Below are 17,860 nucleotides of genomic sequence, written 5' to 3' on the forward strand. Positions count from 1 at the left end.
TCCCTATCTCTGTAATCTCCTCCAGCCCCACAACCCTCCAAGATCTCTGCACTCCTCCAATTCTGGCCTCTTGTCCATCCCTGATTTTAATCGCTCCACCATTGGCGGCCCTGCCTTCAGCTGCCTGGGCCCGAAGCTCTGGAATTCCCTCCCTAAACCTCTCCGCCTTTCTACTTCACTTTCCTCCTTTAAGAAACTCCTTAAAACTTACCTCTCTGACCGAGCCTTTGGTCTCCTGTTCTAATATGTGGCTCAGTGTCAGGTTTTGTTTGATAATCGCTCCTGTGCAGCACCTTGGGATGTGTTACTATGTTAAAGGTGCTATATAAATGCAAGTTGATGTTATTATTTGGAATGGAAGTTTATGCTGATGCTCTGACAACGGGTAGCTGGATTCTGGTTCTTGCTGACCGTGTGTATCCACTTTCATCCAACAGGAACACTCCAGAACGTGAAAACCCTGGAGGGAAGCAATGATGGAGTGACCAGCATTGAGTTTGATCCCTCAGTGAGTGGAGAGGAGCCTTGAATTTGGGGGCTTGTGTGGGATTTGATGATGTGATGGATGACAGAGTAAGCACTGGATGGGGTGGATCTAAACATGGATGGCTCACCAGGGGAAGGCAGCAGTAGCCAGGTCCATGGCACCGTGGCTGGCTCTGCTGTTCCGAAGGGCGGGAAAAAGAGTGGAAGGGCTATAGTCGTAGGGGATTCGATTGTAAGGGGAGTAGATAGGCGGTTCTGTGGTCGAAAACGAGGCTCCCGAATGGTATGTTGCCTCCCAGGTGCACGGGTCAGGGACGTCTCAGATCGGCTGCAGAACATTCTAAAGGGGGAGGGTGAACAGCCAGTTGTCATTGTGCACATAGGCACTAATGATATAGGTAAAAAACGGGATGAGGTCCTACAAGCAGAGTTTAGGGAGTTAGGAGCCAAGTTAAAAAGTAGGACCTCAGAGGTAGTAATCTCAGGATTGCTACCAGTGCCACGTGATAGTCAGAGTAAAAATGAAAGAATAGTCAGGATGAATGCGTGGCTTGAGAGATGGTGCAGGAGGGAGGGGTTCAGATTTTTGGGACATTGGGACCGGTTCTGGGGGAGGTGGGACTATTACAAATTGGACGGTCTACACCTGGGCCGGACTGGAACCAATGTCCTTGGAGGTGCTTTTGCTAACGCTGTTGGGGAGGGTTTAAACTAATGTGGCAGGGGGATGGGAACCAATTGAGGTCAGTTGACAGTAAGGAGGTAGTAACAAAAGCCTGTAAGGAACTAGATAATGAAGTCAGTGTGACTAAGGGGAAGAGCAGGCAGGGAGCAGATGATGAATATAAAGGGACTGGTGGTCTGAGGTGCATTTGTTTTAATGCAAGAAGTGTAGTAGGTAAGGCAGATGAACTTAGGGCTTGGATTAGTACCTGGGAGTATGATGTTATTGCTATTACTGAGACTTGGTTGAGGGAAGGGCATGATTGGCAACTAAATATCCCAGGATATCGATGCTTCAGGCGGGATAGAGAGGGAGGTAAAAGGGGTGGAGGAGTTGCATTACTGGTCAAAGAGGATATCACAGCTGTGCTGAAGGAGGGCACTATGGAGGACTCGAGCAGTGAGGCAATATGGACAGAACTCAGAAATAGGAAGGGTGCGGTAACAATGTTGGGGCTGTACTACAGGCCTCCCAACAGCGAGCGTGAGATAGAGGTACAAATATGTAAACAGATTATGGAAAGATGTAGGAGCAACAGGGTGGTGGTGATAGGAGATTTTAATTTTCCCAACATTGACTGGGATTCGCTTAGTGTTAGAGGTCCAGATGGAGCAGAATTTGTAAGGAGCATCCAGGAGGGTTTTCTAGAGCAGTATGTAAATAGTCCAACTCGGGAAGGGGCCATACTGGACCTGGTGTTGGGGAATGAGCCCGGCCAGGTTGTTGAAGTTTCAGTGGGGGACTACTTTGGGAATAGTGATCACAATTCCATAAGCTTTAAAGTACTCATGGACAAAGACGAGAGTGGTCCAAAAGGGAGAGTGCTAAATTGGGGGAAGGCCAACTACACCAAAATTCGGCAGGAGCTGGGAAATGTAGATTGGGAGCAGCTGTTTGAAGGTAAATCCACATGTGATATGTGGGAGGCTTTTAAAGAGAGGTTGATTAGCGTGCAGGAGAGACATGTTCCTGTGAAAATGAGGGATAGAAATGGCAAGATTAGGGAACCATGGATGACAGGTGAAATTGTGAGACTAGCTAAGAGGAAAAAGGAAGCATACATAAGGTCTAGGCGGCTGATGAAAGACGAAGCTTTGAAAGAATATCGGGAATGTAGGACCAATCTGAAACGAGGAATTAAGAGGGCTAAAAGGGGTCATGAAATATCTTTAGCAAACAGGGTTAAGGAAAATCCCAAAGCCTTTTATTCATATATAAGGAGAAAGAGGGTAACTAGAGAAAGGATTGGCCCACTAAAGGACAAAGGAGGAATGTTATGCTTGGACTCAGAGAAAATGGGTGAGATTCTAAACGAGTACTTTGCATCGGTATTCACCGAGGAGAGGGACATGACGGATGTTGAGGTTAGGAACAGATGTTTGATTACTCTAGGTCAAGTCGGCATAAGGAGGGAGGAAGTGTTGGGTATTCTAAAGGGCATTAAGGTGGACAAGTCCCCAGGTCCGGATGGGATCTATCCCAGGTTACTGAGGGAAGCGAGAGAGGAAATAGCTGGGGCCTTAACAGATATCTTTGCAGCATCCTTAAACACGGGTGAGGTCCCGGAGGACTGGAGAATTGCTAATGTTGTCCCCTTGTTTAAGAAGGGTAGCAGGGATAATCCAGGTAATTATAGACCGGTGAGCCTGACGTCAGTGGTAGGGAAGCTGCTGGAGAAGATACTGAGGGATAGGATCTATTCCCATTTGGAAGAAAATGGGCTCATCAGTGATAGGCAACATGGTTTTGTGCAGGGAAGGTCATGTCTTACCAACTTAATAGAATTCTTTGAGGAAGTGACAAAGTTGATTGATGAGGGAAGGGCTGTCGATGTCATATACATGGACTTCAGTAAGGCGTTTGATAAGGTTCCCCACGGCAGGCTGATGGAGAAAGTGAAGGCGCTTGGGGTCCAAGGTGTACTAGCTAGATGGATAAAGAACTGGCTGGGCAACAGGAGACAGAGAGTAGCAGTAGAAGGGAGTTTCTCAAAATGGAGACGTGTGACCAGTGGTGTTCCACAGGGATCCGTGCTGGGACCACTGTTGTTTGTGATATACATTAATGATTTGGAGGAAAGTATAGGTGGACTGATTAGCAAATTTGCAGACGACACTAAGATTGGTGGAGTAGCAGATAGTGAAGGGGACTGTCAGAGAATACAGCAGAATATAGATAGATTGGAGAGTTGGGCAGAGAAATGGCAGATGGAGTTCAATCAGGGCAAATGCGAGGTGATGCATTTTGGAAGATCCAATTCAAGAGTGAACTATACAGTAAATGGAAAAGTCCTGGGGAAAATTGATGTCCAGAGAGATTTGGGTGTTCAGGTCCACTGTTCCCTGAAGGTGGCAACGCAGGTCAATAGAGTGGTCAAGAAGGCATACGGCATGCTTTCCTTCATCGGACGGGGCATTGAGTACAAGAGTTGGCAGGTCATGTTACAGTTGTATAGGACTTTGGTTCGGCCACATTTGGAATACTGCGTACAGTTCTGGTCGCCACATTATCAAAAGGATGTGGATGCTTTGGAGAGGGTGCAGAGGAGATTCACCAGGATGTTGCCTGGTATGGAGGGCGCTAGCTATGAAGAGAGGTTGAGCAGATTAGGATTATTTTCATTAGAAAGACGGAGGTTGAGGGGGGACCTGATTGAGGTGGACAAAATCATGAGAGGTATAGACAGGGTGGATAGCAAGAGGCTTTTTCCCAGAGTGGGGGTTTCAATTACTAGAGGACACGAGTTCAAAGTGAAAGGGGAAAAGTTTAGGGGGGATATGCGTGGAAAGTTCTTTACGCAGAGGGTGGTGGGCACCTGGAACGCATTGCCAGCGGAGGTGGTAGATGCGGGCACGATGGAGTCTTTTAAGATGTATCTAGACAGATACATGAATGGGCAGGAAGAAAAGAGATACAGAACCTTAGAAAATAGGCGACATGTTTAGAGAGAGGATCTGGATCGGCGCAGGCTTGGAGGGCCGAAGGGCCTGTTCCTCTGCTGTAATTATCTTTGTTCTTTGTTCTTTGTTCTTACCCCTCCTCTCCCCTGTCGGCCTCCAAACCAATGGCTTAACATAGCTTAATAGAACGACCTCCTGCTGTGCCATAAAGACACTATGGGGTGGATTTTTAAAGCCTGCTGGGAGTGTGTGCCATTTTTTTTTCTAATTCATTTATGGGATGTGGGCGTCACTGGCCAGGCCAGAATTTATTGCCCATCCCTAATTGCCCTTGAGAAGGTGGTGGTGAGCTGCCTTCTTGAACCACTGCAGTCCATGTGGGGTAGGTACACCACAGTGCTGTTAGGAAGGGAATTCCAGGATTTTGACCCAGCGACAGTGAAGGAACGGCGATATAGTTCCCAGTCAGGATGGTGCGTAGCTTGGAGGGGAACTTGCAGGTGGTGGTGTTCCCATGCATTTGCTGCCCTTGTCCTCCTAGTTGGTAGAGGTCACGGGTTTGGAAGGTGCTGTCTAAGGAGCCTTGGTGCATTGCTGCAGTGCATCTTGTAGACGGTACACACTGCTGCCACTGTGCGTCGGTGGTGGAGGGAGTGAATGTTTGTAGATGGGGTGCTGATCAAGCGGGCTGCTTTGTCCTGGATGGTGTCGAGCTTCTTGAGTGTTGTTGGAGCTGCACCCATCCAGGCAAGTGGAGAGTATTCCATCACACTCCTGACTTGTGCCTTGTAGATGGTGGACAGGCATTGGGGAGTCAGGAGGTGAGTTACTCGCTGCAGAATTCCCAGCCTCTGACCTGCTCTTGTAACCAGAACATTAAATGAAACACTGGTAATGTGTTTTTAAACAAGATCCTTGATCAATATTTTTTTTTTCCCTCTCTCATCTTTCCTGTAGGGTCTGCAGATCTTGGCAGGATCATATGATAACACTGCACGACTGTGGAGCTTAAAGAACTGCGAGCTGAAGGTATGTCTGATCAATGCATAACTGAGCCAAGGTTGACACCTTAATAAATGGTGTTGAGCTCTCTGGAGGACTGGCTAAAAGAGATTCATAGACTTCACACCGCAGTACTGACCCACCAATCACCATTGCAGAGTAGAGCTAACAAATTAAACAGAAGTTGAGTTAAATGAGTAGAGTGTAACTCCATATGCTGTTTAGTTGGGTTCCTGAGACCCTCACTTTTGGGGTTTGATTCCATTCTAGAATTTTATGTTTCACAAATTTGTTTTGTCTTCTGCTTTGCATTTTGCGTCCAGCACACTCTGTCAGGTCACAGTGCAAAGGTCACGGCGGCAAAGTTCAAGTTTTACTTCCGAGAAGCTGTCACAGGAAGCCACGACAGAACGATCAAAGTCTGGGACCTGAACAAAGCTGCCTGTGAGTAAGTTGTCTTTGATATTCCTGGTTTTCTAAACGGTTAGTAGGAGAGGGTGTTTACATTCCTCATCCCATATTGTAAACTGCTGTCTTGACTTTTCACCTCCTCCTCTCTGGTTTTCTCCAGCCCTTGCTCACCTCTCTCCTCTTGTGCCTCTCGTCTCTTTTCGCCCCTCCATCTTTCCTCCCTCTTCTGTGTCTGCTCCCTACCTTCCCCCTCTCTCTCCTTCCCCCTCTCTCTCCTTCCCCCTCTCTCTCCTTCCCCCTCTCTCTCCTTCCCCCTCTCTCTCCTTCCCCCTCTCTCTCCTTCCCCCTCTCTCTCCTTCCCCCTCTCTCTCCTTCCCCCTCTCTCTCCTTCCCCCTCTCTCTCCTTCCCCCTCTCTCTCCTTCCCCCTCTCTCTCCTTCCCCCTCTCTCTCCTTCCCCCTCTCTCTCCTTCCCCCTCTCTGTCCCTCTCTCTCCCCTTCCCTCTCTCTGTTCCACCTTCTCCCTCTCTCTTCTGCCTTCTCCCTCTCCCTCTCCTCCCCTTCCCTCTTTCTTCCCCCATCTATCTGTCTCTCTTCCCTTTCTCTCCTCTCTCCTCTTCCCTCTTTCACTTCTGCCTTCTCCCTCTCTCTTTCACCTTCTCCCTCTCTCTTTGACCTTCTCCCTCTCTTCCATCTTCTCCTTCTCTCTTCCCCCTCTCTCTCTCTTCCCCCTCTCTCTCTCCCCTTCCATCTGTCTCTCCCCCCTTTCCTTTCTCTTCCCCTTCTCTCTGTCTCTCCCCTTCCCTCTCTTTCGCCTTCTCCCTCGCTCTTCTGCCTTCATTCTATTCACACATGAATGAGAGATGCTGTGGGGCAGACGCTCAGTCCAAGAGGAGGAAATGGCATCAGAAATAAACCCCAACTGTCAGAGTGAACATGGTTCAGTCTGGATATGATTAACTGCAGCAACAGCAGAATCCAACCCCTGTAATCATCTGTGAACTCGCTGGTGTCTCAGCAGGTAGGATGGCTGAGTGAATCTCTCTTCTGCCTTCTCCCTCTCTCTTCCCCTTCCCCTTCTCTCTCTCCCCTCCCCTTCGTCTCTCCTCCCTTCCCTCTCTCTTCCCCCTTCTCTCTTTCATTTCTCTCTCTCTCTCCCCATTCCTCCTCTGTCTTTTGAAGGGGCTGAATGGCCTACTATACCTCAATCACCCCCAGTTATTCATCCTTTTTATTGATGTATAAATAATCCAACACCTTTGCCAGTCACGATTAGATTCAAGTTCGGAACACACTGTCAGGCATCCATTATATTATATACATAAATCATTCAAATGTTTCGATAAGAATCCAGCCTGTAACTCAGTCATAACCCAGGTATCCATTACTCCAAGTCGAAAAGTGATAATGACTTCCAACCTTTCCCGCAAAAGTGATATATGTTTCAGGAATCAATTCAGAAGCTTTCATTCTCAAAGCTGTCAATAACTCAGGAGCAATTAAATCCTTCTGGGATTGAATGTTTTTGAGGTGAAGTCTTCATTCAATGTGGAGGTTTGTCTGTGGATCTGTTTCTCCTTCTTGTGTATTTCATTTCTTTTCTGCCAGGTGTCAAATCAATCCACGTCCCCTCTCGCTGCAGTGACATTGTTTGTTCCGATTACTTCATCATCAGTGGTCACTGTGACAAGAAAATCCGACTGTGGGATTGTAGGTAAGAGGGTTTGCAGGAGTCGCTCGGTTGGTAAGGGATCAAAATGCAACATCAAATGATAGAGAACTAACTTGCATTTCTATAGTGCCTTACACCACCTCACAATGTCCCCAAAACACTTTCCAGCCAATGAAATACATTTTGAACTGTAATAATGTAACAGCCAATTTGCACACAGCAAGATCCCACAAAGAGCAATGTGATAAAGAGCAGATCAATGTTTTTTAGTGATCTTGGCTAGGACACCGGGGAGAATACCCCTGCTCGTCTTTGAAATAGTGGCCATGGGATCTTTTTATGTCTCCTGAGAGGGCTGACAGGGCCTCAGTTTAATGTCTCCTCCAAGAGACAGTGCTACGACAGTTCAGCATTCCCTCAGTACTGCGCTGGAAGTGTCAGCCTTGACAATGTGCTTAAGTCTCTGGAATGGGACTTGAACCCACAACCTTCTCACTCGGAGGCAAGAGTGCTACCCACTGAGGCACAGCTCAACCTGGTTCCGTTTCTCGTTTCCTGTCCTCATTACTTTTCAGCTCCCTTGCCTCCTCCCTTCTAGCTTTCTGGAGATTCTTCCTTCCAACTGTTCCTTCACTCCCCAATCCCTTAACCCCATTGAACCTGCTCTTGCCCTCCTACTCATTGTCTTGTATTCCCTTGAGTTTAGAAGATTGAAGGGAGTTCTGACCAGGATATTTAAAATATTCAATCGATTCCTGAAGGTAGACATGGAGAAACTATTTCCTTTGGTACCCAATTGAGAACAATAGAATTAGAGCCAGGCTGTTCTGGGGTTAGTGGAAATCTGGAACTCTCTCCCCAAAAGGCTGTGGATGCTGGGGGACAATTCGAGCTTTTAAGACTGAGATTGCTAGAGTTTTGATTGGTAAGAGTATCAGGGGATATTGAGCGAAGTCAGGTAAATGGAGTTAAGGGGCAGAACAGCCATAATCTGATTGAAATGACAGAGCAGATTCAAGGAGCTGAATGGTCTACTCCTGTTCCTAATATGTCAATTTTCTCCTCTCTCCAAATCTGCTGACATCATAGACACTTCCCCACATCGGAGACACTTATATTTGTCCCTATAAAATTCTCGATTTGAAAATTATTATCCATTTTACAAATATCTCCATCTCGCCCCTCCCAATGATGTAACCTTCTCCAACCCTCCGGGATATCTGCGCTCCTCCAATTCTGGCCTCTTGTCCATCCCTTATTTTCATCGCTCCACCATTGGCGGCCGTGCCTTCAGCTGCCTGGGCCCCAAGCTCTGGAATTCCCTCCCTAAACCTCTCCAGCTCTCTTTTTCTTTTAAAGATGTTCCTTCAAACCTACCTCTTTGACCAAGCTCCTTATGTGGCTCGGTGTCAAATTTTGTTTCCTGTGAAGCATCCTGGGGTGTTTTACTATGTTGACGGTGCTACATGGATGCAAGTTGTTGTTATTCACTGCTTTGTAGGTCGGGAATCAAGACTGATGAGATTCCACTGCAAGGAAAGGTGACATCTTTAGATATTAACTCTGACCGAACGCAGCTGCTGAGCTGTTCAAGGGATGACCTGCTGAAAGTGATGGACCTGCGGATGAACGAGGCCAGGCAAGAACTCAGGTACAACTGACAGGAGAGCTGGGAATCGTGAGGCAAGAGCCTATTTTTTGTTATTTTTGTGTTAGGGAGCGTCAAGGGACTTGGAGAGGGTGCAGAGGAGATTTACTGGAATTAATAACCTGCAGGTTTAATTCTGTGGTCCAAGGAGAGTTTCTCAGTCCTTCCCAATTCTTTTTTTTTTCTAGAGCTGAAGGGTTTAAGTGTGGAGCCGATTGGACCAAGGCGATTTTTAGGTGAGTGAATCTCAATGCTGCATTGCTGTCATCCAGGCAAATCTGCAACAGAACAATTGGCTGCCTTTACAGAGATGGTTCGGGTACAGTCAAGGTACATTCCCAAGAGGGGAAAAGGTAGGACAACCAAAGCCAGAACTCCCTGGGTGACGAAAGAGATAGAGAGTAAGATGAAGCAGAAAAAAAGTCCGTATGACATATGTCAGATTGATAAATACAAGTGAAAACCAGGCTGAATATAGGGGCAGTAAAAAAAGGAAATGAGAGGCAAGGAAAGAGTAGGAGAAGAGCTTGGCAGCTAACGTAAAGGGGACTCCAAAAGTCTTCTATACTCATATCAATAGTAAAAGGGTGGTAAAAGGAGGACCTAAACGGGGATCTACACATTGACGCAGAGGGCATAGCTGGGGTATTCATTGAGCACCTTGCATTTGTCTTTAACAAGAAAGATTCTACCAAAGTCATAGTGAAGCAGGAGATAATTGAGAATTGATAAAGAGGACGTATTAGATAGGCTGGCTGTATTTAAAGTTGATAGGTCACCAGGACCAGATTAGATGCGTCCAAGGATAGTGGAGAAGTAAGGGTGGAAATTGGGAGATACTGGCCATAATCTTCCAATCCTCCTTAGTTACAGGGCTGGTTCCAGAGGACTGGAGAATTGCAAAATGTTACACCCTTGTTCAAAAACGTGTAAAGATAAACCCACAACTACGGGCAGTTGGTTTAATCTCAGTGGTGGGAAAGCTTTTAGAAACGATAATCCAGGACAAAATTAACAGTCACTTGGACAAGGGTGGACTAATTAAGGAAAGTCATCACAGACTTGTTAAAGGAAAATTGTGTTAAACAAAGTTGATTGAGTTTTTTGGTGAGTTAACTGCTGTATGTTTGTTTGTCTGCCACCATTTGTATATTTAGTTAGGCTTGCTAGGAGAGACTACTGAATCTTCAGTAATTTTAACATTAGCTCATTTATTACATTTTAACTATATACAGCTTTACATAAGTCTGTGTGATTCCTCTGAAGCCATGCTGCTTCTCCCTCGAGTCTCTCTCACATGTGATCTCTTACAGCATCATGGTGCAAGGTATTACTCATGCTATCTCAAACATTAACCCTTTCAAATCCTTATACTACAGTAACAGAGAGGGTTGATGAGGATAATGCAGTTGTTGCAGTGTATATGGACTTTCAAAAAGCGTTTGATAAAATGCAACATAACAGGCTTGTCAGCAAAGTTTAAGCCCTAGAGATAAAAGGGGCAGTGGCAGCACTGATACAAAGTTGTCTGAGTGACAGGAAACAGAGTGGTGGTGAATGGTTGTTTTCTGGACTGGAGGAAGGTATACAATGGGGTTTCCCAGCGTTTGGTATTAGGACCACTGCTTTTCTTGATATTTCTTAGTGATTTAGACTTGGGTGTACAGGACACAATTTCAAAATTTGAAGATGACATAAAACTTGGAAGTATTGTGAACTGTGAGGAGGATAGTGATAGACCTCAAGAGGACATAGACAGGCTGGTGAAATGGGCAGACAAATGGCAGATGAAATTTAATGCAGAAGTGATTCATTTTGGAAGGAAGAACAAAGAGGGGCAATATAAAATAAAGGATACAATTCTAAAGGGAGTGCAGAACAGAGACCTGGGAGTATATGTTCACAAATCATTGAAGGTGGCAGGGCAGGTTGAGAAAGTGGTTAAAAAGACATACGGGATCCTAGGCTTTATAAATAGAGTACAAAGCAAGGAAATTATGGTGAACCTTTATAAAACACTGGTTCGGCCTCAACTGGAGTTTTGTGTCCAATTCTGGGCTCCGCACTTTAGGAATGATGTGAAGGCTTTAGAGAGGGTGCAGAAAAGATTTACTAGAATGGTTCCAGGGATGAGGGACTTCAGTTACATGGATAGATTAGAGATACTGGGGTGGTTCTCCTTGGAGAAGAAAAGGTTGAGAGAAGATTTGATAGAGTTGTTCAAAATCATGAGGGGTCTGGACCGAGTCGACAGGGAGAAACTGTTCCTATTGGCGGAAGGGTCGAGAACAAGAGGACACCGATTTAAGGTGATTGGCAGAAGAAGCAAAAGTGACATGAGGAAAATATTTTTTCACGCAGCGAGTGGTTAGGATCTGGAATACACTGCCTGAGAGTGTGGTGGAGGCAGATTCAATTGTGGTTTTCAAAAGGGAATTGGATAAAGGGGAAAAAAAATTGCAGGGTTACAGGGAAAGAGTGGGAGTGTGGGACTAGCTGAGATGGAATGGGGCTCCTTCTGTGCTGCAGCCATTCTATGATTGTACAAGGTAATGGAGCGCGGTGCGTTCCATTGGCGCTATTGAAATGCAAACTTCCAACAAAGAAAAAGTTGGGATGGGGGAATTTGGAGGGGGAAAAAAGGGGAAATCAGGGATGATTGAAGCTCTCGTTCTGAATTTTGAATTCCCTGCTTTCTCCGCTGCAGTTTCTAATCGGGTGATTACTCAGTCCTTTGAGTGAACAGCAACAGCACCTCAAAAGGGCCTTTAAGGTCCCGAAGTGTTCACTGAGGTACAATTGGATAAAAATAGTTTGAATCAAAGGAGGAGAGATGAGGACAGGTGACCAAAAGCTTGGTCAAAGAGTTGGGTATTAAGGAATGTCTTAAAGGAGGTGAGAGAGAGGTAGAGAGGTTTAGGAATTCCAGGCATCAGAAGGCTCAGCCGCAGTGGAGGAGCGATTTAAAATCAGGGACGTTCAAGAGGCCAGAATTCAGATTCAGGTTTGGGATAGAAGTGACCATGAAACTGGTTCACTAATGTCCTTTCGAGAAGAGAATCTGCTGTCCTTATCCAGTCTGACCTACATGTGACTCCAGACCCACATATGTGGTTAACTCTTAACTGCCACTCTGAAATGGCCTAGCAAGCCACTCGGTTGTATCTCGCGGCAATAGATGTCAGCCTTATTCAAACTGAGAGTGAATGGCCTGAATTTTGAAAGCTGCGGTGAGCTTCGAGAAAGGCACAGCGCGTGCGGGACCTGTGCACCACTGTGCTGCTGCGATATTCACGCAGTGGGTCATTTACATAGAGGGAGTGAAACGCCCGCCCCCGTTGACATAGAGGAGGTGGCCCCTCCGTCCCCAGCAACAGTGTCCACCGCCACTGCCATTTTTAAAGGGCTACAGGCTCTTCCGTTTCATTGAGATGTTTAAAGGTAGACCGCATTTGTTGACAACGCGATCGGTAGGTGGCGCTGTTTTGGCACGTGCGCAAATACAGCATGTGCCACGAAAACGTCACAGCTTGCGACTGTAGCAGCTGCCAGGACTAAAGATGGTGCTGCTCAAAGAATCACACAGAGGCAACCTAACAAGCACGTGGCAGCATACAATGGCCGCAGTGAGAGAGTGGGGCGGGCTGGGGAGACCAGCGCGGGGGGCGGGGAGACCAACGCGGGGGGTGGGGAGACCAACGCGGGGAGAGCGACGGCGACGGCGGCGGGGTGGGGGAGAGCTGGGGAAAGAGGGAGAGAGAGAGGGAGGGAGAGAGAGAGGGAGGGAGAGAGAGGGAGGGAGAGAGGGCGGGCGGGGGAAAGAGGGAGGGAGGGAGGGGGGAAACAGGGAGGGAGTGGGGAAAGAGGGAGTGGGGAAAGAGGGAGGGGTGGAAAGAGGGAGGGGGGAAAGAGGGAGGGGGAAAGAGGGAGGGGGAAAGAGGGAGGGGGAGAACTGGGAGAGTGGGGGGAGGGGGAGAGGGAGGAGGAGAGGGAGGAAGGGGAGAGGGTGGGGGAGAGCGGGGGTGGGTGGGAGAGAGCAGGGGGGAGGGGAGAGAGTGTGGGGGGGAGGGCAGCGGTGGGGGAGAGTGCTGGGGGGGAGGGTGGCGGTGGGGGAGAGTGCTGGGGGGGAGGGTGGCGGTGGGGGAGAGTGCTGGGGGGGAGGGTGGGGGGGGGAGCAGCGGAGCGGAAGAGGAGTGCCTTTTTCTGTGCATGCGCCATAAACACAACAGCAAAAAATTTACCGGCCAGTCCCTGCACCCGGCGACACCAAGGTCTTCGCACACTCGCTCCCCGCGGCTCTCTACGGCCTCTCGCTTCCGGCCCTCTCCATTCAGCCGTTCCCTCCAGCTGCGGATGCCCAATCCAGTTGCTTTCTCCCCTACCCAGTTGCTTTCTCCCCTACTTCTCAACAGTACTTCAGGCATTGCAACTGTCTGGTCCCTGCATTTTGCATGCTCCCTCTCCCCACCCCTCCCTGCACTCCCCACCCCTCCCCCCTCTCCCTCTTCACCCACCCCTCCCTCTACCCCCCTACCTCCACCCCTCCCTCTACCCCCCCTACCTCCACCCCTCCACCACAGTTGAATAACTGAAGTGCAGTTGTAAAGTCGGGGAAATAGCATGCAAAACAAAACCTCAACAATTCTGGGTTTAATTATTGAGAAGTTTTATTAAGTTCATTAAGCATCGAGGAACTGCTGTGCATAGATACATGATTGTTGTGTTTCCAGCATTCCCATGAGGCAGACAGGCCGAGTCTCTGCTACGCACAGCTAAAGAGACTGTTCCTGGAGAGCCTTGTGGTGAATGAATGCTTGGCTCTCTATTCCACTACTGTATTGTCCATGTGAAGAAGGCAAAGTCACAAGAGTCTGAGCTCAGTCTATTCTTGGTGAATGTTCCCCAAGCGCATCCCAATGTGCATTCCCAATTCATCCATAAATGCAATGTTCCTTTCCACATCGTGATGAGCTCCGCAGCATGATCCAGTTGCCTTCGTTGCTTGAATGCTGACCTTAAGTCTCAAGGATTGTTTTCTCGACGGCATGTTTTACATGAAAAGAAATAAAGCAAATCAGAGTCAGAGCTTGCCTCCCTCCATCCACTGAAATTACTGTTGTGCACACCTTTTTAAGTTCTGCAGTGAAGGCACCAATTGATAATGTCGCCAATGAAGCACTTATTACCCACCTCAGATGCAGGAATCATCACACCCTTGCGTCCTCTCCCGCACTGCCTCCTTTGCTTGAATGCCGTCCTTAAGTGTCAAGGATTGTTTTCTCAAGGGCACGTTTTACATGAAAAGAAATAAGGAAAGAACAGGAGTGTCAGAGCTTCCCTCCCTCCAATGAAATTACTGTTGCGCATGCTTTATGCTCTGCAGTATAGGCCAATGAATCACTTAGTACCCACCTCAGCTGTAGGAGTCAAGATGATGTAACTGCCCCTATCTCGTGATGGTTCAATGCTGCTCTCAGGGAAAACATGAATGATGTGAGGGTGCTGGAAAAAGAAGCACATTTCTTTTGGGCTATGAACATAAAGCAGGCCATTTAACCCAGCTGTTCCCTGCCAGTGGTTATGTTACTCGTGCGCCTTCCCATCCATTCCCATTTAATCCTGCCTACTACTATCAGCATCATCTTCCATTTCTTTCACTCTTATCTACCTTTGCCTTAAAGCAACACTGAGAATGGAGAACGGTGTGACTGCACTCCCACCTCACCAGTTGTGTACGCAGCAAGAGCATTCACATTTGTGCTACCACTGGACACGGCATGAGGTGTCTGTGTGTCCATGTGCACTGCTCGGATGGGTGCAGGAACAGGTGACTGTGTGTCCATGTGCACTGCTCTGATGGGTACAGGAACAGGTGTCTGTGTGTCCATGTGCACTGCTCTAATGGGTGCAGGAACAGGTGTCTGTGTGTCCATGTGCACTGCTCTGATGGGTGCAGGAACAGGTGACTGTGTGTCCATGTGCACTGCTCTGATGGGTACAGGAACAGGTGACTGTGTGTCCATGTGCACTGCTCTGATGTGTGCAGGAGCAGGTGGCTGTGTGTCCATGTGCACTGCTCTGATGGGTACAGGAACAGGTGACTGTGTGTCCATGTGCACTGCTCGGATGGGAGCAGGAACAGGTGACTGTGTGTCCATGTGCACTGCTCTGATGGGTACAGGAACAGGTGGCTGTGTGTCCATGTGCACTGCTCGGATGGGTGCAGGAACAGGTGACTGTGTGTCCATGTGCACTGCTCTGATGGGTACAGGAACAGGTGGCTGTGTGTCCATGTGCACTGCTCTGATGGGTGCAGGAACAGGTGACTGTGTGTCCATGTGCACTGCTCTGATGGGTGCAGGAACAGGTGACTGTGTGTCCATGTGCACTGCTCTGATGGGTGCAGGAACAGGTGACTGTGTGTCCATGTGCACTGCTTGGATGGGTGCAGGAACAGGTGACTGTGTGTCCATGTGCACTGCTCTGATGGGTGCAGGAACAGGTGGCTGTGTGTCCATGTGCACTGCTCTGATGCGTGCAGGAACAGGTGGCTGTGTGTCCATGTGCACTGCTCTGATGGGTACAGGAACAGGTGGCTGTGTGTCCATGTGCACTGCTCTGATGGGTACAGGAACAGGTGACTGTGTGTCCATGTGCACTGCTCTGATGGGTACAGGAACAGGTGGCTGTGTGTCCATGTGCACTGCTCTGATGGGTGCAGGAACAGGTGGCTGTGTGTCCATGTGCACTGCTCTGATGTGTGCAGGAACAGGTGGCTGTGTGTCCATGTGCACTGCTCTGATGGGTACAGGAACAGGTGGCTGTGTGTCCATGTGCACTGCTCTGATGGGTGCAGGAACAGGTGGCTGTGTGTCCATGTGCACTGCTCTGATGTGTGCAGGAACAGGTGGCTGTGTGTCCATGTGCACTGCTTGGATGGGTGCAGGAACAGGTGACTGTGTGTCCATGTGCACTGCTCTGATGGGTGCAGGAACAGGTGGCTGTGTGTCCATGTGCACTGCTCTGATGCGTGCAGGAACAGGTGGCTGTGTGTCCATGTGCACTGCTCTGATGGGTGCAGGAACAGGTGGCTGTATGTCCATGTGCACTGCTCTGATGGGTGCAGGAACAGGTGACTGTGTGTCCATGTGCACTGCTCTGATGGGTGCAGGAACAGGTGACTGTGTGTCCATGTGCACTGCTCTGATGGGTGCAGGAACAGGTGACTGTGTGTCCATGTGCACTGCTCTGATGTGTGCAGGAACAGGGGACTGTGTGTCCATGTGCACTGCTTGGATGGGTGCAGGAACAGGTGACTGTGTGTCCATGTGCACTGCTCTGATGGGTGCAGGAACAGGTGGCTGTGTGTCCATGTGCACTGCTCTGATGCGTGCAGGAACAGGTGGCTGTGTGTCCATGTGCACTGCTCTGATGGGTGCAGGAACAGGTGGCTGTATGTCCATGTGCACTGCTCTGATGGGTGCAGGAACAGGTGACTGTGTGTCCATGTGCACTGCTCTGATGGGTGCAGGAACAGGTGACTGTGTGTCCATGTGCACTGCTCTGATGGGTGCAGGAACAGGTGACTGTGTGGCCATGTGCACTGCTCTGATGGGTGCAGGAACAGGTGACTGTGTGGCCATGTGCACTGCTCTGATGGGTGCAGGAACAGGTGGCTGTGTAACTGAACAGCAAGGAGAGGGTACCGCAGGTGGGGGAAGTGGAGCTTTGAACAGGCAGGCATATGTTCAGGAAGTTCAGGAAGGCTATTAAGGGACCACACGGGATACATGAGATGAGGTAAGAAATACAGAATGCACTCCATTGAAATGTTACAAAAACGAAAGTGACCGTTTAGATGGAAGGTTGTTTGCTGGACTGCAGCACATGTACTGCCTGCACACAGCAACTTACAACAGGGACTGGAGCACATGTACTGCCTGCACACAGCAACTTGCAACAGGGACTGGAGCACATGTACTGCCTGCACACAGCAACTTACAACAGGGACTGCAGCACATGTACTGCCTGCACACAACAACTTACAACAGGGACTGGAGCACATGTACTGCCTGCACACAGCAACTTACAACAGGTACTGCAGCACATGTACTGCCTGCACACAACAACTTACAACAGGGACTGCAGCACATGTACTGCCTGCACACAGCAACTTACAACAGGGACTGCAGCACATGTACTGCCTGCACACAGCAACTTACAACAGGGACTGGAGCACATGTACTGCCTGCACACAGCAACTTACAACAGGGACTGGAGCACATGTACTGCCTGCACACAGCAACTTACAACAGGGACTGGAGCACATGTACTGCCTGCACACAGCAACTTACAACAGGGACTGGAGCACATGTACTGCCTGCACACAGCAACTTACAACAGGGACTGGAGCACATGTACTGCCTGCACACAGCAACTTACAACAGGGACTGCAGCACATGTACTGCCTGCACACAGCAACTTACAACAGGGACTGCAGCACATGTACTGCCTGCACACAGCAACTTACAACAGGGACTGGAGCACATGTACTGCCTGCACACAGCAACTTACAACAGGGACTGCAGCACATGTACTGCCTGCACACAGCAGCTTACAACAGGGACTGCAGCACATGTACTGCCTGCACACAGCAACTTACAACAGGGACTGGAGCACATGTACTGCCTGCACACAGCAACTTACAACAGGGACTGGAGCACATGTACTGCCTGCACACAGCAACTTACAACAGGGACTGGAGCACATGTACTGCCTGCACACAGCAACTTACAACAGGGACTGGAGCACATGTACTGCCTGCACACAGCAACTTACAACAGGGACTGCAGCACATGTACTGCCTGCACACAGCAACTTACAACAGGGACTGCAGCACATGTACTGCCTGCACACAGCAACTTACAACAGGGACTGGAGCACATGTACTGCCTGCACACAGCAACTTACAACAGGGACTGCAGCACATGTACTGCCTGCACACAGCAACTTACAACAG

The 17,860-nt window shown here is 48.8% G+C and overlaps 1 protein-coding gene across 3 annotated transcripts in view; it reads left to right on the top strand.

Moving 5' to 3' along the window:
- LOC137371105 (autophagy-related protein 16-like) overlaps nucleotides 1-17,860 on the top strand; it is a 78,224-nt gene that overhangs the window by 47,772 nt on the left and 12,592 nt on the right. For 2 of the 3 annotated variants that reach the window (XM_068033047.1, XM_068033048.1), the window contains exons 11-16: nucleotides 438-508; nucleotides 5,068-5,139; nucleotides 5,436-5,556; nucleotides 7,130-7,235; nucleotides 8,695-8,844; nucleotides 9,030-9,077. In XM_068033047.1, the coding sequence (XP_067889148.1) occupies nucleotides 438-508; nucleotides 5,068-5,139; nucleotides 5,436-5,556; nucleotides 7,130-7,235; nucleotides 8,695-8,844; nucleotides 9,030-9,077 (568 nt within the window). Of the gene's footprint in view, nucleotides 1-437; nucleotides 509-5,067; nucleotides 5,140-5,435; nucleotides 5,561-7,129; nucleotides 7,236-8,694; nucleotides 8,845-9,029; nucleotides 9,078-17,860 lie in introns of all 3 variants that reach the window. The other variant, XM_068033049.1, reaches the window with a different exon arrangement.

The sequence above is a fragment of the Heterodontus francisci genome, chromosome 6 (genome assembly GCF_036365525.1).
Source record: "Heterodontus francisci isolate sHetFra1 chromosome 6, sHetFra1.hap1, whole genome shotgun sequence".
Taxonomy (NCBI): domain Eukaryota; kingdom Metazoa; phylum Chordata; class Chondrichthyes; order Heterodontiformes; family Heterodontidae; genus Heterodontus; species Heterodontus francisci.